Source organism: Oncorhynchus masou, chromosome 19 (assembly GCF_036934945.1).
Source record: "Oncorhynchus masou masou isolate Uvic2021 chromosome 19, UVic_Omas_1.1, whole genome shotgun sequence".
In the NCBI taxonomy this organism is placed as follows: domain Eukaryota; kingdom Metazoa; phylum Chordata; class Actinopteri; order Salmoniformes; family Salmonidae; genus Oncorhynchus; species Oncorhynchus masou.
In genome coordinates, this window is record NC_088230.1 from 21,914,791 (window position 1) to 21,938,611 (window position 23,821).

Consider the following 23,821-nt stretch of genomic DNA (forward strand, 5'->3'; position numbering starts at 1 on the left):
TTAGATTTTCCCATACAAAGGCTTCTGCGTAGCATGACTCTGTATTTCAATTACAGTTTTTACATGAGTAAACTAATCTGGTCCGGAGAGATTCTGTAACTTATGTTCTTCAATAGTAGAGAACGTGTGACAGGCAGGCAGTTAGTTTAACAGCAGGCCAGCAGACAACCTTATAATTACATTTAATGTGTTTAGTCCAAACCTGTGGACTGTGAAACCCAAATTCGTCATATTTCTGTTCGCATTATCAATGGTGTGTTAATGACTTAACATTTTGACAGGTGGCAGTTGTTTAAATGGAGAAGGCATTTTTCATTGCTGGAATTAAGTGTTTTTTCCCCTGACTATGGACCGAATGACTTGGCACACCTCAGTGGAAATAAGAACTGTTGAGGAGGGGTTGAACTCTCCTGAGGACACTGCTCTATGTAGCTGGGGTGCTTTCCACTCTAAGAGACCTTAGAGAGCTATTCTGGCCCTCAGTCAAGGACTTCAGTGAGGCCAAAGAATCAAAAGGATTTCATGACAGTCTGCTGCACTGCACCCAGGGTTCAATTCCACAAAATGGAAAGTTAAGGATACTGATGAGGTAAAAAAAATAATACATGAAGAACATCAAAATGTGATTGTACTGTATTGTACAAAACGTGTGAACTCCGTAAAAAGGGATAAAATCTAGACCACCAAAATAACTTAAACTGACAACCTCAACGTATTCAGACCAGATGTTACGGGTTGCACAATTTGCATTTACATCTATTACAGTGAAACCAAAGCAGTCTCACACACGGTATCTTGGCACGAGTCATTGTTGAATTCTCCAATGTCTGAAGAGGTCCTGCTGCTGTTTGTGTAAATATGCAATGTCTTCATGGAAGACTTCATAAACACTGGGGCCAAACTCGGCTGTACTGAACCGTGGTTCATTAAAACCTCACTGTTAATAGGGTGGTAAAGTAGGTTGAGTGTCTGACTGAACACCATTCATTCTTCAGCCGTGTGACAACCCACATCCCTCCGTATCATGACCATCTACTGAAAACTCTAGTCAGGCCTAACTTCAACCTGAATCAGATGTGATGTTATAATCTTATCAATTATACTCCCTGTCTATGTTAAATGAATGAGCTCCTCTTCCACTGAAAAATTACAAAAGACACGAGGGAAAATAACTGAGATGGGTTGAGGGAATGGAAGGATGGAATGATGAAATCAAATCAATTGTTTTGGTCCCATACACATATCTAGCAGATGTTATCGCAGGTGTAGCGAAATGCTTGTGTTCCTAGCTCCAACAGTGCAGTAGTATCTAACAGTGCAGAAGTATCTAAAAACAATTCACAACAATACACACAAATCTAAAAGTAAAATAATGGAATTAAGAAATACAGAAATATTAGATTGAGCAATGTTGGAGTGGCATTGACTAAAATACATTAGAATAGAATACTGTATATACATATTGTTACGGCAAATGAGTGAGGAGGTGTGGAGTCAGGCGCAGAGAGCAAAAGATGTGGGGAAAAACACGCTTTAATGTCCCGGAAAAATAACATGAACAAAAGTAGGAAAACAAATGATCAGAAATATTAACGGACAGCGTGAAACCCAAAATACAAACAAAATACACTCAAACATCGAACAGACGAACAAGCCCGCACGAAACAGAAGCGGGCTGAACAAACTATATATAACCCTACCCTAACAACCAAACAAGAAATAGCTGATACCAGTCAGACAAAACCAAAGGAACACAGAACAACAGATCGGTGATAGCTAGTAGACCGGCGACGACGACCGCCGAGCGCCACCCGAACAAGAAGGGGAGTCAACTTCGGTAATATTCGTGACACATATGAGATGATTAAAGCAGTGTGTAAACATTATTTAAACATTCTTAAACTGACTAGTGTTCCATTATTATTGTGGCCAGTGATTTCAAGTTTATGTATATAGGGCAGCAGCCTATACAGTCTAATGGCCTTGAGATAGAAGCTGTTTTTCAGTTTCTCTGTCCCAGCTTTGATGCACCTGTACTGACCTCACCTTCTGGATGGTAGTGGGGTGAACAGGCCATGGCTCGGGTGGTTGATGTCCATGATGACATCGGGTGCTGTAGGTGTCCTGGAGGGCAGGTAGTTTGACCCAGGTGATGCGTTGGTTTGACCGCACCACCCTCTGGAGAGCCCTGCTATTGCGGGTGGTACAGTTGCCATACCAGGCAGTGATACAGCCTGACAGGATGCTCTCAATTGTGCATCTGTAAAAGTTTGTGAGGGTTTTAGGTGTCTTCACTACACTGTCTGTGTGGGTGGACAGTTAGTGATGTGTACGCCGAGGAACTTGAAACCTTCCACCTTCTCCATTGCGGTACCATCGATGTGGATAGGGGAGTGCTCCCCCTGCTGTTTCCTGAAGTCCACGATCAGCTCCTGTTTTTTGTTGACGTTGAGTGAGAGGTTACTTTCCTGGCACCACTCTCCCAGGGCCCTCATCTCCTCCCTGTTGGCTGTCTCGTCATTGTTGGTAATCAGGCCTACTACTGTCGCGTTGTCTGCAAACTTGATGATTGAGTTGGAGGCGTGCGTGGCCACGCAGTCATGGGTGAAGAGAGAGTACAGGAGGGGAATGAACACGCACCCTTGTGGGATCCCTGTGTTCAGGAAGTTCAGGACCCAGTTGCACAGGGCGGGGTTCAGACCCATGGCCCCGAGCTTAATGATGAGCTTGGAGGGTACTATGCTGTTGAATGCTGAGCTATAGTCAATGAACAGCATTCTTACATAGGTATTCCTCTTGTCCAGATGGGATAGGGCAGTGTGCAGTGCGATTATCTGTGTAAATATTGGGGCGTAAAGCAAATTGAAGTGGGTCTAGGGTGTAAGGTAGAGGTGATATGATCCTTAAATAGCCTCTAAAAGCATTTCATGATGACAGAAGTGAGTGCTATGGGGCGTTAAGTCATTTACTTAAGTTACCTTTGCTTTCTTGGGTACAGGAACAATGGTGAACATCTTGAAGCAAGTGGAGATAGCAGACTGGGATAGGGAGAGATCGAATATTTCCGTAAACACACTTAAATATCTTACTCGCGTCTTCCCCGGCCAAGGAGAAGGAGAGCCCACAGTCCTTGGTAGCGGGCCGCGTAGGCGGCACTGTGTTATCCTCAAAGCGAGCATAGGTGTTTAGTGGACGTGGATGGTTTTCCCTTCGTAGTCCGTGATTGTCTGTAGACCCTGCCATATACACTACCGTTCAAAAGTTTGGGGTCACTTAGAAATGTCCTTGTTTTTCATGAAAACAAACATGAAATTAGTTGCAAAATGAATAGGAAATATTTTCAAGACATTGACAAGGTTATAAATAATGGTTTTTAATTGAAATAATAATGTCATGGTGTTACAAAATGAGTCTAAAGACAACAAGATCAACATGAGCTCTCATGAAGTGTTTGATTACTTTTTTGATCACATTTGCATTGATGTCAGAGTGATTAGATGGACAATGGAGTGCTGAGTACCAGGCAGTTAGCAAGTTTGGTAGGCTAGTAATGACCAACAGCAGCATCAGAGCGGTCATGTGGAACGACCGTGTGGAATTTGACTGCCATGTCAGCCTGGGCTCAGACTGACTCAGGCATTTTCTCCCTCTAAATGCAGTCCCCAGATGGCATCAAGCACTCCTCGAGCATCTTTTTATTTTTTCTGCATCTCACGAATATTCTTCTTTGTGATTCGAACACCTCTAACTTAGATTTGTCTGTCTATAACACTTTTTTCCAATCTTCCTCTGTCCAGTGTCTGTGTTCTTTTGCCCATATTAATATTTTCTTTTTATTGGCCAGTCTGATATATGGCTTTTTCTTTGCAACTCTGCCTAGAAGGCCAGCATCCCGGAGTTGCCTCTTCACTGTTGACGTTGAGACTGGTGTTTTGCGAGCACTATTTAATGAAGCTGGCAGTTGAGGACTTATGAGCCGTCTGTTTCTCAAACTAGACACTAATGTTATTGTCCTCTTGCTCAGTTGTGCACTAGGGCCTCCCACTACTCTTGCTATTCTGGTTAGAGCCAGTTTGAGCTGTTCTGTGAAGGGAGTAGTACACAGCATCGTACCAGATCTTCAGTTTCTTGGCAATTTCTTGCATGGAATAGCCTTCATTTCTCAAAACAAGAATAGACTGACAAGTTTCATAAGAAAGTCCTTTGTTTCTGGACATTTTGAGCCTGTAATCAAACCCACAAATGCTGATGCTCCAGATACTCAACTAGTCTAAAGCAGGCCAGTTTTATTGCTTCCTTAATCAGAACAGTTGACAGCTGTGCTAACATAAAGGCAAAAGGGTTTTCTAATGATCAATAATACATTTGGATCAGCTAACACAACATGCCATTGGAACACAGGAGTAATTGTTGCTGATAATAGGCCTCCTATGTTGATATTCCATAAAAAAATCAACAGTTTCCAGCTACAATAGCCATTTACAACATTAACAATGTCTACACTGTATTTCTGATCAATATGATGTTATTTTAAAATGGACAAATATTTTTGCTTTTCTTTCAAAAACATGGACGTTTCTAAGTGACCCCAAACTTTTGAACGGCAGTGTACGTATCGTGTCTGAGCCGTTGAATTGCGACTCCATTTTGTCTCTGTACAGTCATTTTGCCTGTTTGATTGCCTTACGGAAGGAATAACTACACTGTTTGTATTCAGCCATATTCCCAGTCACTTTGCCATGGTTAAATGTAGTTGTTTGCGCTTTCAGTTTTGCGCGAAGGCTGCCCCCTACGGTTTCTGGTTTTGGTAGGTTTAAATAGTCACAGTGGCTACAACAATTCCTATACACTTCCTGATGAACTCAGTCACCGTATCCGTGTATTTGTCAGTGTTATTCTCAGAAGCTACCTGGAACATATCCCAGTCTGCTTGATCAAAACAATCCTGAAGCATGGATTCCGATAGGTCAGACCAGCATTGAATAGACATTAACACATGTATTTCCTGTTTGAGTTTTTGACTATAGAAAGGGAGGCGCAAAATGGAGTCGTGATCAGATTTGCCAAAGGGTGGGCGGGGGAGGGCCTTGTAGGTATTTCGAAAAGTTGAGTAGCAGTGGTCCAATGTTTTACCAGCGTGAGTACTACAGTCAATGTGTTGCTAGAACTTCGGTAGCGTTTTCCTCAAATGTGCTTTGTTAAAATCTCCAGCTACAATAAATGCGGCCTCAGGATATGTGATTTCCAGTTCGCATAAAGTCCAGTGTAGTTCTTTGAGGGCTGTCATGGTATCTGCTTGAGGGGGGATATACACATCTGTGACTATAACCAAAGATAATTTTCTTGGGAGGTAATACGGTCAGCATTTGATTGTGAGGTATTCTAGGTCGGGTGAACAAAAGGACTTGAGTTTATGTATGTTATCACAATCACACCATGAGTAGTTAATCATGAAACATACACCCCCGCCTTTCCTCTTCCCATAGAGTTCTTTATTCCTGTCTGCGTGATGTACTGAGAATCCAGCTGGCTGTATGGATGGGGACAGTATATCCAGAGAGAGCCATGTTTCTATGAAACAAGAGTATGTTACAATCCCTGATGTCTCTCGGGAAGGAGATCCTCAGCCTGAGCTCGTCTACTTTATTATCCAGAGAATGAACATTAGTGAGAAATATGCTCAGAAACTGTGGATGGTGTGCACTCCTCCTGAGTTGGACTAGAAGTTCACTCCGAATGCTTCTTCTCCACCGGTAGTGTTTTGGAGCAGCTTCTGGATTAAGTTAAATTGCCCTGGGGGGTACAAACAAAAGGATCCAATTCTGGAAAGTCGGCAATGCTGGTGAGTTACCGCCACTCTTATATCCTGCTGTATTACAGTATGTAATAACACAAAAACAATTCTGGACTAATAATGTAAGAAATAACACAAAATCAAAATACTGCAAAGTTGCTTAGGAGCTAGAAGCAGAGCTGTAGGCAACATCTTACTCTCTGATAGAACCTAGTGAAGAGGTTCTAGAGCTGAGGTACTGTATAGCTGAGCTCCTTCTTATCACAATGCTGAGAGCAATGGCAGTGAATTTTTTTTATTTTTTATTTTTTTATTTCACCTTTATTTAACCAGGTAGGCTAGTTGAGAACAAGTTTTCATTTGCAACTGCGACCTGGCCAAGATAAAGCTTAGCAGTGTGAACAGACAACACAGAGTTACACATGGAGTAAACAGTTAACAAGTCAATAACACAGTACAAAAAAGGGGAGTCTATATACATTGTGTGCAAAAGGCATGAGGAGGTAGGCGAATAATTACAATTTTGCAGATTAGCACTGGAGTGATAAATGATCAGATGGTCATGTACAGGTAGAGATATTGGTGTGCAAAAGAGCAGAAAAGTAAATAAATAAAAACAGTATGGGGATGAGGTAGGTGAAAATGGGTGGGCTATTTACCAATAGACTATGTACAGCTGCAGCGATCGGTTAGCTGCTCAGATAGCACATGTTTGAAGTTGGTGAGGGAGATAAAAGTCTCCAACTTCAGGGATTTTTGCAATTCGTTCCAGTCACAGGCAGCAGAGTACTGGAACGAAAGGTGGCCAAATGAGGTGTTGGCTTTAGGGATGATCAGTGAGATACACCTGCTGGAGCGCGTGCTACATCGTGACCAGTGTGTGCCATCGTGACCAGTGAACTGAGATAAGGCAGAGCTTTACCTAGCATGGACTTGTAGATGACCTGGAGCCAGTGGGTCTGGCGACGAATATGTAGCGAGGGCCAGCCGACTAGAGCATACAAGTCGCAGTGGTGGGTGGTATAAGGTGCTTTAGTGACAAAACGGATGGCACTGTGATAAACTGCATCCAGTTTGCTGAGTAGAGTGTTGGAGGCAATTTTGTAGATGACATCGCCGAAGTCAAGGATCGGTAGGATAGTCGGTTTTACTAGGCTAAGTTTGGCGGCGTGAGTGAAGGAGGCTTTGTTGCGGAATAGAAAGCCGACTCTTGATTTGATTTTCGATTGGAGATGTTTGATATGAGTCTGGAAGGAGAGTTTACAGTCTAGCCAGACACCTAGGTACTTATAGGTGTCCACATATTCAAGGTCGGAACCATCCAGGGTGGTGATGCTCGTTGGGCATGCGGGTGCAGGCAGCGATCGGTTGAAAAGCATGCATTTGGTTTTACTAACGTTTAAGAGCAGTTGGAGGCCACGGAAGGAGTGTTGTATGGCATTGAAGAATGATAACAACAGTAATACTCTGACAGTAAAATCCCCTCAAGGAAGCCCTTGCGAGGTCACAAAGAGCAGCAGTGAAAACCGACTACTAGAGATGATGCACAAATGCACTTACTAAGCCTGGCAACACTGCTACACAAATAACATGCTGCCAGGTCTGTGGATCAGCTGTCAGAAGACTCTTAGTAATACTCATCCTCTGATGCTGTGCCTGTGTGCGTGTGTGTGAGAGCTACAGGATCTACCTGCGCTGCATCTACCTCAAACCTCTGGCTAGCAAATGTCTCCCTTTTGTTAGCATGCAGGCCAATGTCCAGCAAAGCTGTGCAGTCATTACACAGCTCCTGCCTTCAGGCTGAAAGTGGTGCCAGGGCCCTTCCATAATACATAACGTCTGCCTTTGTTCCTGCACTGGCCTAGCCTTTCACAGCAGCCCACAACACAAAGCATCTAGGCACAAGGCAGAGGCAAATAAAGATGGGCACCAGGAGCTTGCTTGCTTTCTCGCTCTTCATCTCTTCCCCGCAGGACTGATGGGAGAGTAAAAGAAAAGTCGTCCCTGGCCATTATAGTCTGAGCTGGTTAGCGTGTTGTGTTTGACCAGACCCGCTTTATATTCTGACCTTGTGTGTCTGTCTATCCGTCGTGCTCGTCTGTCAGAGTCAGAGTGAGTGGGTGCGCTGGGGCAGAGCCTATTAAAGTGTAACACACAAAGAGGAGCGATGGCAGGAGAGGGACCCTGGTTCAGAGGGCAAGGCAGTGGCTAGCCTACAACGGATGGGCTTTTCGTTTAATAAAATACTTTTAAAAATCAATTTACAGGGCATGACATGAATCAAAGACTGGGGGAGCTCAGCAATACTTGAATTACCAATGCCTTGCTTGTCAATGTCAATTGGCTAGATAATCAAGACAAGTGTCATTCAGGGATCCCCACGACCCTGTCTTGAAACCTGAACATTAAACTCTGAGACATCTCCCCTGTTCCAGTGAATCTGTATTGAACAGAGGCATCAGGAGATGCAGTGGTTAGCTCCTGTCTTTCAGTATTCCAGTCATGGCTCCTCACTAATACCACAGTCAGGCGGGATGGAGGGCCAAATGGAAAACCAGACCACTCCATCCATGTTAAGACAATATTGCAAGGGGAGGAGCTGGAGAGGAGGGGGTTGTATCAATCTTTGATTTAGATGATTCTGTATTCAGGAGACAAAGTGAATATTAATGCCTGGTCCACCAGGGCTTTTGTAGGCTCCTTTATTGTTGGAATTGCTGGAGGGCAGTGAAGCCAAAGCCTTTCAATTAAAAGTTTGTTAACACTCTTTATGAAAGCTTCTGATCACTTATGCTATTTTCTCTCTCTCCCTCCGTTAGAAAAGCATAAGGGTGGACAAGAATTTAGTGCTTCTTAACGAAAGGGTTCTCCAAGGGGAATAAATAATGAATCTGGTTCCCCAACATGGGCAAGATCTAAGAAGGCTGAGGAGACATCAAAGTAAAAGGACTGAAGGTGTTTTTTTTTAACCTCAAGTTCTGCAGCGCCATCACCACCCCTCCTTAATCCATGCTAGTATTGAACATTCATTTCACACAGAGACTAGGCTTAATAACGGTAAAAGTGGAAAAGTTTGTCAACAACTTTTAATTTGATGAGTCATCACATTTCCTTGTGCTATAACCTTCCCTATAATCTCTGGTATTCAATTTATCGCAACATTGCATTATAGGGATATGGGGTGGTTCAGTTGTTCACATACTAAAATTGCACAAATTGCAGTTTGACATATCTCAAGTGGGGCCATTCCTTTTATTGATGTAAAATAAACCAAGAAAATAACTTGCTAAGAAATCACAAATTGTTGAGGCATGACCAATGGGTTGGAACATGCTGAGTTTACACTAGATTAGAGTTGCATTAGAGTTGATCAAATGCAATTGAGAGTGGTGCAAGGCATAATGCAAATACAAATGATTGCATTCCAATAGACTAGGGAGTTGATTTACAGGGTTATTTGGGCATTATTGAAACCTTTTGGTCCAGAAGCACAAGTGAGCACCATTGTCAATATCATCATTTCATAGGTATATAAATAATGGTGGATTGCAAAGTTTTTCTAATTAGTGTGTCAATGTCAGAGACAGACTTTTCAAATAGTTTTAGACATCTCTTTCATTTCCATGTGTGGGAGTTGTCTGAAGGGAAAACAGTATTCTTGAATATTAGAGACAGGAAGATACAGCGAATGGCTTGAGAAAGGCAATGTGTTCTACCTGACAGACCCACAAAGTCTTAGCTCCTAAAGCACATTACCTTCAGACTGATGAGTCAGGTCTATATTGACTGATTAGAAGGTATCAGAGTTAAGTGCTCTCTCCTTCTCCCACACAGTGGAATCAAGGTTACTGCATTCAGTCCACTTCTACAGACATATGCCACTCTAAACAGTGGTTTCTTCCAGGCGAGTACTTTAACTGTTCTGTCTGAAACAGAGCACTTCATCAAGGCCCAATTACCTGGAGTCACCTTGAGTGTCCCTGTATTCTCTCCATGCTGATTACAGTGGGGTCCGCCTAACCAATCAGATTGTAGATCTCCTGTCCTTGTGAATGTCAGTGGGTGACTTACTAGCAGAGTTTGGTAAGAGTGCTTTCAGTTTTGCTGGCCCATAATTTTGGAAATTTTGCAGAAGGACCTGGAACTAAATCATTATATTCCGATTGATACATTTTAAAATCACAGATCGGAGGGCTGCTGATCACAAATTGCACGTTTATAATCCTGCTCTTTTAAGCTCTTTGTTTTAACTTCCATTCATTGTTGTGTTTTATGTTGTGTTCTGTCTCATATGGAACTGTATGAATGCTGCTTGGCCAGGGCTCACCTGGAAAAGAGATGTACAACTCAATGTGACCTCCTTGGTTAAATAAAGGATCAATTAATCAAAGTAAAAAGACAATGGGTGTTCTATGGTCCTACTAGCTAGCAGACAATGGGTGTTCTATGGTCCTACTAGCTAGCAGACAATGGGTGTTCTATGGTCCTACTAGCTAGCAGACAATGGGTGTTCTATGGTCCTACTAGCTAGCAGACAATGGGTGTTCTATGGTCCTACTAGCTAGCAGACAATGGGTGTTCTATGGTCCTACTAGCTAGCAGACAATGGGTGTTCTATGGTCCTACTAGCTAGCAGACAATGGGTGTTCTATGGTCCTACTAGCAAGCAGACAATGGGTGTTCTATGGTCCTACTAGCTAGCAGACAATGGGTGTTCTATGGTCCTACTAGCTAGCAGACAATGGGTGTTCTATGGTCCTACTAGCTAGCAGACAATGGGTGTTCTATGGTCCTACTAGCTAGCAGACAATGGGTGTTCTATGGTCCTACTAGCTAGCAGACAATGGGTGTTCTATGATCCTATTAGCTAGCAGACAATGGGTGTTCTATGGTCCTACTAGCTAGCAGACAATGGGTGTTCTATGATCCTATTAGCTAGCAGACAATGGGTGTTCTATGGTCCTACTAGCTTGCAGACAATGGGTGTTTTATGTATAATGGTTATACTCACCACGTTGAAGTCTAGGTTCTTCTCCACCCACTCTGTGGCCATGTCAAAGTCCTCAAACATCTCCATGATGTACAGGGTATCCAGAGCATCCACGATGGTGGCTCCCTTTATGCTCCCTGGGAAGGCAAACAAAACAAAGCTTTAAGGACTAACATCATATTTTCCTCTCATAGCAACATATTGTATTGGTGGAACAACAGCACAGTCAAAGTCATGGTTCTGTGATTAAGACCAGAGGTAAAGCCTATAGGGAGGAGGTCAGATCTGGCAGTGTGGTGCCAGGACAACAACCTCTCCCTCAACGTCAGCAAGACAAAGGAGCTGGTCGTGGACTACAGGAAACAGAGGGTCTAGGCTCCCCCATTCACTGAAGTGGAATGGGTCGAGAGATTCAAGTTCCTCGGTGTCCACATCACTAAGGATCTATCACAGTCCAAACACACCAACACATTTGTGAAGAGGGCACTAGAACACCTCTTCCTCCCCAGGAGGCTGAACAGATTTGGCACGGGTCCTCTGATCCGCAAAAAGTTCTACAGCTGCACCATTGAGAGCATCTTGACTTGCTGCATCAGCTCTTGATTTGGCAACTGCTTAGCATCCGACCACAAGGCGCTACAGAGGGTAGTGCGTACGGCCAAGTACATTACCGGGGCTGAGCTCCCTGTCATCCAGGACCTTTATACCAGGCGGTGTCAAAGGAAGGCTCTAAAAATTTTCCAAGACCCCAGCCACCCAAGTCATAGACAGTTCTCTCTGCTATCGCACGGCAAGCGGTACCGATGCACCAAGTTTGGAACCGACAGGACTCTGAACAGCTTCTACCCCCAAGCCATAAGACTGCTAAATAGCTAGTTAAATAGTCAACCAAATAGCTACCCGGACTATCTGCATTGACCCTTTTTGCACTAACTTTTTTGACTCATCACATACGCTGCTGCTACTGTTTACTATCAGTCATCTTATTCCTAGTTAAATGTACACATCTACCTCAATGACCTCGTTCCCCTGCACATGGAGTCGGTCCTGGTAACCCTTGTATATAGCAAAGTTATCATTACTCATCGTGTATCTTATTAAGAGTTTTACTTTTCTATCATTTTTTTTTTCTTTCGCTCTGTATAGTTGGAAAGGGCCGTAGTAAGTAAGCATTTCACCTGTTGTTTACGAAGCATGTGACAAATAAAATGTTATTTGAAAGGTCCAGGGCAGCCGGGTGTTGGAACTGGAAGTGTGCTGTTTTATTCAAAGAGCGGAGCATATCTCCTGCTGCGTTGGAATATCGCTTCAGGCAACCTCTGTTTATCTCTGTGCAACGTCAGGCATATGAACAAATGCAAGTCTCACAGAGCACCTTTGGCTATTCTGTCAGGTTTTTACCTGGTCGAGGAGGATGTCTGTGGCAGAGAGAGTGGAAACAGAGCGAGAGAGTACATTAGCAAGGGTTTCTAAGTCTTTTCACACTGGGCTGATGCTTTGGGAAGGCTCTTGGCCACCAGACCTTACTTCACTAACTAGATGACATTATACCATCCTGACAGAGCACCGTGTTCATTCATCTGGTATTGTGCAGCTAAAACTGCTTCTGCTTCATTAAGATAAGAGCAACAAGCTAAATGGAATGACTGTGCTGTAAATACAAGGAGCCTGTATGCAATGTATTCTCCATTGAAGGTTCTGTTTTCCACCTCACTTTATTGGGCTAAGTGGTGGTGGGGTACGGATGGTTATTCCATCCAAACATGTGGTGATCACGTATTGCATGACAAGTTATATTGTTGCTGTGTTTGTTAGATCCATAAACCAATTCATACATCAAACAAATCTCTGGAGGGTTAAAGCCTTGTATTCAGCTTTATGGCAGTGACCGAAGACACTAAGCCTATACTGACGTTGTCTGGTTAAGTCAACTAAAACTCAACTCCAATATATATGTGACGTCAGGGCTCCAGTCCGCCCACTCTCGTACTACTTCACATCAACGGAGTTGAGCGGAGACATCTTGGAGTTACGTTTTACTTGGCTAATCAGACCCATACAACCTCCCAGTGTTGGATCCCAGCTAAACAACATCCAATACGCACAATAGCAGGTGTCAGAATCACTTCTAGTAACACAAGAGCAGCTAATGGAAGTGCAGATGTTGTGTGCTGTGTTCGGGGGTAAACCTTTCATTCAACAGATGGTGACAGAGGAAACATTTATTAGCCACAATAAAGAGAGAGGAGTACAGTGAGGACTGACAGCAGGAGGGCTTAGGTCCTTTTTATGCTTTAATTATAAAATCCTGCTTGGCTTTAATTATCAAACCCTGCTCGGCTTGCCAAGCGCTTAGCATAGAACCCATCCCCTGCCGTCTAGGGCTGGGCGGTATACCGTATTTTATGATGTACCAGTACTGATACACAGACTGGTTTGGGTTTTGTTACATGTGATACGCCGTTTGTAATGTCCATTTTTATAGATTACTTTGCTACTTGAGTCATCTCTCTCCGCTCTCTCTCTCTCTCTCTCTCTCGATGCTGCATTTCACACAGACCTAGCCCCGCCCCGTCAATCAAGGACTGCGTTCAGTCTCTGCATGGTCAATGCAGCACATGCAACAATGTTGATGGCAACAATGCTGTTTTTACTTTGCTCAATATAAATCTACTAGCATTTTATAATTACACTATTAGTTTGTTCTTCTAACATCTGCAAACAGCAGGTTCGTCTTTTCTTAGCAAGTTGGGCCTAAATCTGGTTAGTCGCTAATGCTAATCACTAGCTAGTACATTTAACAACTGAGTCAGAGCAAACTTAATTAGCTATACAGACTGATTATACCAGTGATGGTGGAGACCTAAATCTGCATGTTTTTTTGTGCAACAATATCTTGTAAATCAAAAAGGAATATGTGAAGTAAGACTATGATAGCTACATGAAGTTGTTAGCTGCAATAAATATAGCCAAAGTTCCCCTAGGAAACACTTATCAACACCTTGGTTCCTACCGTGTCACAATAACTCCTCCCTGGAATTTTCATGTCTAACACTGTATAAAAGTGCCCACTATTATATTCTAACTATAGAATTAGAATACTCATTCCATTTCCATGATTCCAACAGTTCACCCAAGTGTTTTGCTCTAAATTGCAAGTCAAATCACAATTTCAAAATTTGGGTAGAAATAAGGCCTATATTGTTTGTCCATATCGTGCAGCCCTACGTGACAGTGTGGAAATGATCTCAAATGAGTGCAGTTAATGCAGAAAATAATGAAAATGCAGAAAATAATTTTTGGTTGAAGTTGAATTGAACAGTAAAAAACAAAATCAGAATGGAGAAAGACCCATTGAAATCACATACAGTTGAAGTCGGAAGTTAACATACGTTGGAGTCATTAAATCTCGTTTTTCAACCACTCCGCAAACTTTTTGTTAACAAACTGTAGTTTGGCAAGTCATTTATGACATCTACTTTGTGCATGACAAGTCATTTTTCCAAAAATTGTTGACAGACAGATTATTTCACTTATAATTCACTGTATCACAATTCCAGTGGGTCAGAAGTTTACATACACTAAGTTGACTGTGCCTTTAAAAAGCTTGGATAATTCCAGAAAATGATGTCATGGCTTTAGAAACTTCTGATAGGCTAATTGACATCATTTGAGTCAATTGGAGGTGTACCTGTGGATGTATTTCAAGGCCTACCTTCAAACTCAGTGCCTCATTGATTGACATCATGGGAAAAATCAAAAGAAATCATCTACGACCTCGGAAAAAAATTGTAGACCTCCACAAGTCCGGTTCATACTTGGGAGCAATTTCCAAAATGCCTGAAGGCACCAAGTTCATCTGTACAAAACAATAGTACGGAAGTATAAACACCATGGGACCACGCAGCAGTCATACTGCTCAGGAAGGACATACAATCTGTCTCTTAGAGATGAACATACTTTGGTGTCGAAAAGTGGAAATCAATCCCAGAACAACAGCAGGACCTTGTGAAGATGCTGGAGGAGACAGGTACAATATCCACAGTAAAATGGGTCCTATATTGACATAACCTGAAAGGTCACTCAGCAAGGAAGAAGCCACTGCTTCAAAACCGCCATAAAAAAGCCAGACTACAGTTTGCAACTGCACATGGGGACAAAGATCGTACTTTTTGGAGAAATGTCCTCTGGTCTGATGAAACAAAAATAGAACTGTAATGATGACCATCGTTATGTTTGGAGGAAAAAGGGGGAGGCTTGCAAGCTGAAGAACACCATCCCAAGCGTGAAGCACGGGGGTGGCAGCATCAAGTTGTGGGGGTGCTCTGCTGCAGGAGGGACTGGTGCAATTCACAAAATAGATGGCTTCATAAGGGAGGAAAATGATGTGGATATATTGAAGCAACATCTCAAGACATCAGTCAGGAAGTTAAAGCTTGGTCGCAAATGAGTCTTCCAAATGGACAATAATCCCAAATATACTTCCAAAGTTGTGGCAAAATTTCTTAACGACAACAAAGTCAAGGTATTGGAGTGGCCATCACAAAGCCCTGACCTCAATTCTATAGAAAAATTGTGGGCAGAACTGAAAAATCGTGTGAGCAAGGAGGCCTATAAACCTGACTCAGTTACACCAGCTCTGCCAGGAGGAATGGGCCAAAATTCCCCCAACTTATTGTGGGAAGTTTGTGGAAGGCTACCTGAAACATTTGACCCAAGTTAAACAATTTAAAGGCAATGCTACCAAATACTAATTGAGTGTATGTAAACTTCTGACCCACTGGGAATGTGATGAAAGAAATAAAAGCTGAAATAAATCACTCTCTACTATTATTCTGACATTTAACATTATTAACATTATTAAGTGGTGATCCTAACTGACCTAAAAAACAAATCCTGATTAAATGTCTGGAATTGTGAAAAACTGAGTTTAAATGTATTTGGCTAAGGTGTATGTAAACTTCTGACTTTAACTGTATGTGTTGCCACCCCAGGGTCATGCACTAGTCAAAAAGCAAACTTTGAACTTGTATTATTCAAAAACAAAATACTGTCAAATAGTCATACTGTCTAATTTTATTTTTTAACCACCATATATGATATTATATTTTGGCCATATCGCCCAGCCCTACTGCCAACTCTATAACACTCGTTTGGCGGGCCGATATTTCTTCTCTTTTATGCCACACGGAGAGGAGGATGAAAGGACAGGCACCAATCAGGCAGGTAGACGAAGAGACTAATGCTCAACAAAGCTTTTAGTCCACAGAATTATCTAAAGTAAACTCAATAATGTGTCTATGGCACGTTCCCATTCACTTACACCTATACAGGTTTCTTCAATAGATTAAATACAATGTGGTGGTACACTGAAGTTGTTTTGATTTATTATTGATTTTATTTACAGATAGATTGAACACCCCCAATGCTTAACAATAGGCAGCCTGGGCTCTGTGAGAGATGAGGGGGGTGACATTTCGTGCCTTCCACCTATTGTCTACCAGCCCGGCAGGCTTGGCTCCTGCAAAGCGTGCCTGCCCAATTATAAAACACAGTTGAAAGGAGGAGTGGAGAAGGGTCATCCTCATCCCATTACTGGGACAAGCCTCCAGGACCGCACAGCAGAGAGCACGCTGTGTGAAAAGGTGTGTGTTTGCGTGAGTGCTCATGTGTGCGTTTGTATTTGCATGCGATAAATGCATAAATGTACACAAGCCATGGAGTGACTTGAATACAAAGCCACATTTCTCTGATCTCTGAGATTCCAATTAAAATGCATTCCTATGGCACGGCATGTACCACCTTTATGGTCATGACAAAGAGATCTTGAAAGCTTGGTCAATTGTGAATGTAAGATGACAGATTTGTGGAAATAAGAATATGACCTGGATAAGTTCTTATATAGAATCCCAGTGTTTTAATGATAAGAACAATGGAGCAGACCTTTATCAAGTTCCCATTAAGACATCTTGAATTGACTTCTGAAGGAGGACATCACTTTTAATTTCTCTGGGGGAAATCAATTAAGTCCGATGGCCATCCCATGAACAGGCAAAATATATTTCCCCAGTTCAAAAGAGCCTGGTGATGGATGTGCGAGCAGCATTCATGGGACGGCAGCTCTTGTGTGTCAGAGCCTTCATTCATCACCTGCTCTCTCCCTTCATATCTCATACTTTAGAGGAGCAGAGACTCCTGCGCATTTTATTGACAGATGACACTTGCCAATAAGAGTTCTCACATCGTTACCGGTGGAAAATGGTGGACAACTGAATTTCACTGGGCTGAGAGCCTTTGAGGCTTGACAGAGAATTATGCAATGTTCGGACAAAAACAACCTTCACGTAAAAGGTGACAAAGTCACGCTGTAATTTCCCGGAGAAACAGAGAAGCGCAGCACATTGCCTCTCAAAACAAAGGTGTGCTCAGAATATCAAACCCATACAGACAGTGACACTACTCAGTGTACTGAGGGAGGACATTATCTTGTCACTTCATTGAGGCCCATTTTAGAAAACAAATGGTGCTGTTCCAATGACCAGCACTGACACCAGCACTGACACCAGCCTGACACCAGTGTTTTATGTTAATGTAAGCTCTAGTGTTGTGTTTCCATATTAAGACAATACTATGTCCAAAAATACAAGCAGCGAAAACAAGGGGCAAGACATAACACATATTTGATTGTTTTGTTTACTCGGGCATGGGAGGTGGGAGGGTGGAACTGCAAGAAATCAGACTGTGGGTGGGTGTGTCTGAGAAAACTAATGGTAAACTGAGGCTACGTAAACTATCTACTATTAAAGTGTTTTTTCCTGGGTCTGTGGCTGAAAGCCCAGGTGAGGACAGAGCAGATCATAAATCAGCCTGTTAGGATACACAGTGCTCCATAGTGCTCTTACGAAGGCCTGGTTGTGACAGGGGGTCTGACGCAGGGACATGCAGGTCCCCAGATCCCACCTCTGTGGAAGATGAATTCCCCCGCTCTGTTGCAGCATAATCTGCATCGGCCCAGTCACTGTGGGGACCACACACACACACACACACACACACACACACACACACACACGGTGAAGCCCAGGGGAGGCCCAGGGGAGGCCCAGGCTGAATTACACCAGCCATTCCAATTACGGAGATGGAATACCTGATGCGCACACGGAATGGATTTGGAAAGAAGGCATAATGGAGTCTCCCCAACATAGTGTACCTTGGACAAACCCGTGTACATCAGTAATATGCTTGTAATCCTATGAGTATGTCACAACAAAAGGAATACAAAAAGGACAACCTCTTTCCGTGAAAGGTGACAAACCTTACAATGTGTCACATTCTGACCATAGTTCCTTTATTATGTCTCTATTTTAGTTTGGTCAGGTCGTGAGTTGGGGTGGGCATTCTATGTTTTTGTTCTATGTTTTGTATTTCTGCTTTTGGCCGGGTATGGTTCCCAATCAGAGGCAGCTGTCAATCGTTGTCTCTGAGAACCATACTTAGGCAGCCTGTTTTCGACCTTGAGATGTGGGTAGTTGTTTTCTGTCTCTGTCCTAGACAGGACTGTTTCGTTTGTTCCATTTTGTTATTTTTTGTTCTTGTGTTCAGTGTAATTAAAATATCATGACCGCGTACCACGCTGCACCTTGGTCCTCTCCGTCTTCCACCTATGACGTTACACAATGCTAACACTGAAGTAACATTGAGTTGATCAAATGAGGAGAATATGCTGTTCTTGTAAAGATGCAGCAGTAAAGTAATGGATAAAATTGAAGTGCCCTGGGAGAGGATGTTCAAGATTATTGATCAACAGAATGAAAAGGGTTGACCTTAACGTTTGAAATTTGATCCCAGAAAAACAGATAAAGGTGGTAAGTCTTATAGCCAGGTGTTTGCGTGCGGTGATGCCAGGGTCAGGTTCAGCTTGGATGAAACTTTAATGCTTAATACTGGTGCATTTTCTCTTTAAGAAAAAGTTGTCTGAATGGACAAGGTGGTGTTTGAAGGTGGCCTCTGTGTAATATGGAGCCCTTCTCCACGGGGACAGCAAGGCCAATGTGACAGATGGTAGATGATTTCAGCTCGGAGGGCTAGCTGCCACGAACAGAGAACCTTCTGGAATTTACAACACTCAATAAGCAAGTCAACCTTCAAATCCATTTGGCAAGAAAATGTCATTGGCAATGTCACCGCAGTGGCCCAGTTCAGCGCGTTTATTTTTTGTCAGATGCAGGCTGACTTACGCCTGCAAGGATTTTCCAGGTCAATGTGCCTACAAGTCCTCACACTCACCACCCAGTGAAAACAATGTCGTTCTGTCAAGTTCTTGTCATTTTCCATTTTAACACCATGTCACATTACATTTACATTTACATTTAAGTCATTTAGCAGACGCTCTTATCCAGAGCGACTTACAAATTGGTGAATTCACCTTCTGACATCAGTGGAACAGCCACTTTACAATAGTGCATCTAAATCATTTAAGGGGGGGGGTGAGAAGGATTGCTTTATCCTATCCTAGGTATTCCTTGAAGAGGTGGGGTTTCAGGTGTCTCCGGAAGGTGGTGATTGACTCCGCTGTCCTGGCGTCGTGAGGGAGTTTGTTCCACCATTGGGGGGCCAGAGCAGCGAACAGTTTTGACTGGGCTGAGCGGGAACTGTACTTCCTCAGTGGTAGGGAGGCGAGCAGGCCAGAGGTGGATGAACGCAGTGCCCTTGTTTGGGTGTAGGGCCTGATCAGAGCCTGGAGGTACTGCGGTGCCGTTCCCCTCACAGCTCCGTAGGCAAGCAAGGGCACTGCGTTCATCCACCTCTGGCCTGCTCGCCTCCCTACCACTGAGGAAGTACAGTTCCCGCTCAGCCCAGTCAAAACTGTTCGCTGCTCTGGCCCCCCAATGGTGGAACAAACTCCCTCACGACGCCAGGACAGCGGAGTCAATCACCACCTTCCGGAGACACCTGAAACCCCACCTCTTCAAGGAATACATTCTGTGATTGTGTTGAAGTGGGCCTTCAGAAAGAGAAAAGGTGAGGAATTATAGATACCAATGAGGTTATGGCTGGCAATACAAGTGGCCTTATCCATAATTCACATAGCGATGTGCTGCAGTAAGGCTGTGTCACATTCGGCTGTGACCGGGACACCCATGAGGTGGCGCACAATTGGCCCAGCGTCGTTCGGGTTAGGATCTCACAAAATTTGGGAGAAATGTTTTAAATAATAAATAACATAATAATAAAGATATCCCCCAGACATTATCATCTGGTCTGTGAAATAGTGTGTACAATGTACAACATAATCATACATAGGCTACATTGACTCATTTAGCCTACATGTGGAACAGTGTAACATGAAAAACACAAAAAGTATGTGGACACCCTCCTTCAAATGAGTGGATGCAGCCATTTCAGCCACACCTCTTGCTGACAGTTGTATAAAAATCGAGCACACAGCCATGCAATCTCCATAGACAGACATTGCAGTAGAATGGCCAGTACTTAAGAGCTCAGTGACTTTAAATGCAGCACCGTCACAGGATGCCAGCTTTCCAACAAGTCAGTTTGTCACATTTCTGCCCTGCCCCGGTCAACTGTAAGTGCTGTTATTGTGAAGTGGAAACATCTAGGACCAACAACTGCTGAGCTGTGAAGTGGTAGGCCACACAAACTCACAGATCGGGACTGCCATGTGCTGAAGTGTGTAGCGTATAAAAATTGTCTGTCCTCTATATTAATGCCCATGATTTTGGAATGAGATGTTCGACGAGCAGCTGTCCAGATAATTTTGACAATGTTGTATAGATGCATAATACACTATCAAGGCCGACTTCAAATGCCGACATCAATGTGAAAGTAACCGGAGCATAAAACATTTGACTGCGAATGCAGACTATGCCAGATAAATTACAACAACAACAACTAACTACCTAACTACCTCTCTCAAAGAGTGAAGTGTATAAAGTCAGAACATCTGCTGTCTCAGCCACTGCCTGTCACCAAGGGTGTACAACAAAGCTCGATCCTAACCCCCACACTCTTCTCAATTTACATCAACAACATAGCTCAGGCAGTTGGAAGCTCTCTCATCCATTTATATGCAGATGATACAGTCTTATCCTCAGCTGGCCCCTCCCCGGATTTTGTGTTAAATGCTCTACAACAAAGCTTTCTTAGTGTCCAACAAGCTTTCTCTACCCTTAAGCTAGTTCTGAACACCTCCAAAACAAAGGTCATGTGGTTTGGTAAGAAGAATGCCCCTCTTCGCACAGGGGTTATTACTACCTCTGAGGGGTTAGAGCTTGAGGTAGTCACCGTATGTATACAAGTACTTGGGAGTATGGCTAGATGGTACACTGTCCTTCTCTCAGCACATATCAACGCTGCAGGCTAAAGTTAAATCTAGACTTGGTTTTCTCTATCGTAATCGCTCCTCTTTCACCCCAGATGCCAAACTTACCCTGATTCAGATGCCCATTCTACCCATGCTAGATTACAGAGACATAATTTAGATCGGCAGGTAAGGGCGCTCTCGAGCAGCTAGATGTTCTTTACCATTCGTCCATCAGATTTGCTACCAATGCTCCTTATAGGACACAACACTGCATTCTATACTCCTCTGTAAACTGGTCATCTTTGTATACCCATCGTAAGACCCACTGGTTGATGCTTATTTATAAACCCTCTTAGGCCTCACTCCCCCCTATCTGAGATACCTCCTGCAGCCCTCATCCTCCCCATTCAACACCCGTTCTGCCAGTCACATTCTGGGTCGCTCCTCTTTTCAGCGACTGGAACGAGCTGCAACAAACACTCAAACTGGACAGTTCTCAATCTCATCATTCAAAGACTCAATCATGGACACTCCTACTGGCGATTGTGGCTGCTTTGTGTGATGTATTGTTGTCTCTATCGTCTTGACATTTGTGTTGTTGACTTTGCCCAATAATGTTTGTAACATGTTTCTGTGCTGCTACCATGTTTTGCTGCTACCACGTTGTGTTGTCATGTGTTTCTGCCTTGTTATGTTGTCGTCTTAGGTCTCTCTTTATGTAGTGTTGTGTCTCTCTTGTTGTGAAGTGTGTTTTGTCCTATATTTATATTGTATTTATTTAATAATTGTTTAAATCCCAGGCCCCAGTCCCCGCAGGAGGCCTTTTGGTAGGCCGTCATTGTAAATAAGAATTTGTTCTTATCTGACTTGCCTAGTTAAATAAAGGTTAAATAAAAATAAATAAATACATCAAAGGGAATTACTTAGGCCTACAAAAGACAAGGATGCATAAAGACAAAAACTCAAGGAAGGAATGAAGACAAATCTACACATTAAGGCCACACCTGTAATTCAGCACTGCTGAGTGGACAGCACCTCGGTATACATAGTGGAGCGCCGTGGGGTGTGGCTGAATAATGTCTCTGTCTAGTAGCCTGCTAGAATGAGGCTATTCAGTTTGTGGGCAGTTGAGTAGCATTCAATGCTTATATGAAAATCATAACTGGCACGCAGATCTTTAGAGATGGTAAATTGTCACTCACATGAAAAAGGTTGCAGACCACCTGCTGTAGGCTATATGAAGTCACCCGTGCGGAATGGCACATACAGTGTACTAAGACACTGTCATCATCTCATGCGCTTCCCACCAAAATTGTTGCTCTGAATTCAGGAGATGTTCCTTATAATGTGTGCGCCCAACTAATTGTTTGTATTTGCCTGTCTGCATTATTCGCCAGGGAAGGGAAACATTCTGCGAATATTGAAGCATTGAATCGACAAGGTGTTTCTGAGAATATTGAAGCATTGTATCAACGAACAAGGCAAAAGAATATTCTTTTTTTTTTTTTTAAATCAACAAGACTGCTCTGGGAATGTTAATATTGCAACACAGTAGCCAATGCTAAACCTAAATATAAAAGGATAATTGTGCACGACTTCAGTATTACTTACTAAAACTGTTACACTAAGATTATTATTTTTTTATTAGGATTATTTGGATCTTACTGTAGTACTATAGGCCACTCCCAACCGATCCCGTTGTACAGTGCCTGAGTGGCTCAACCGTTTAAGACACTTCATAGCAGTGCAAGCTGTGTTGATATAGATGCTGGTTCAATACCTGTGCTGACCTTGACTGGGAGACCCGGCTTTTGGTTTTAATTTAGACTGTACGTTTTTGGTTTCGCTCCCTCTAAAAACAGAAATAAATTATTCTAAATAACAAACTGGCTTTATTTACAAACTACAGCCTTTTTCCTCGCTCATTTTACATTATTTGAAAACTAAATCTCCAAAATATTGTTATTTTTTAAACAAAGGGATTATATATATATATTTTTTTTTTTACCTTTATTTAACCAGGCAAGTCAGTTAAGAACAAATTCTTATTTTCAATGACGGCCTGGGAACAGTGGGTTAACTGCCTGTTCAGGGGCAGAACGACAGATTTGTACCTTGTCAGCTCGGGGGTTTGAACTCGCAACCTTCCGGTTACTAGTCCAATGCTCTAACCACTAGGCTACGCTGCCGCCCCATTATTATTTAGAATTATACAAAAGCCCCTTGGATATTCTCACAGATATATTATTAACCCTGTTATTAGCAGGGGACAATATATATCGCTCATGGCTCCCGAGTGGCGCGCAATGGGATTGCCTTGCAGTTCCCCAGCTGTATCCACTGAAACAGCGGTGGACCCCGCCCCACTGGGTAGCACAGAGCAACACTTTCAGGGGCATTGCACTAATAATTGCGCTGACTAGGGAAACGTTCCTGCTGGTCTTAGTGCCCGTCTGCACGTTCAAACCTAAACAAATGTAATTAATAATGTTGTGAAAAATGCCCCTTAGATATGAATTCAGAGGGCAGTTATTATTAAATATTAAAGCATTAGACCTCTCACTAAAGGCGTCACTCAAAAGTTATACTTAAATTTGAACTGGATTTAACGAAAAATGACATGAAAAGCACACATTTGTAAATCCCAAACTCTAAAAGTAATTGGAAAGGTAGATACAAATTATTTGTGACATTGTGGTTTCAATAAAGAATGTAA

The 23,821-nt window shown here is 42.8% G+C and overlaps 1 protein-coding gene across 1 annotated transcript in view; it reads right to left on the reverse strand.

The window, feature by feature from the left end:
• LOC135506002 (mannosyl-oligosaccharide 1,2-alpha-mannosidase IA-like) overlaps nucleotides 1-23,821 on the reverse strand; it is a 169,745-nt gene that overhangs the window by 95,656 nt on the left and 50,268 nt on the right. The window contains exon 3 of the mRNA XM_064925330.1: nucleotides 10,806-10,921. Coding sequence (XP_064781402.1) covers nucleotides 10,806-10,921 — 116 coding nt within the window. The remainder of the gene's footprint in view (nucleotides 1-10,805; nucleotides 10,922-23,821) is intronic.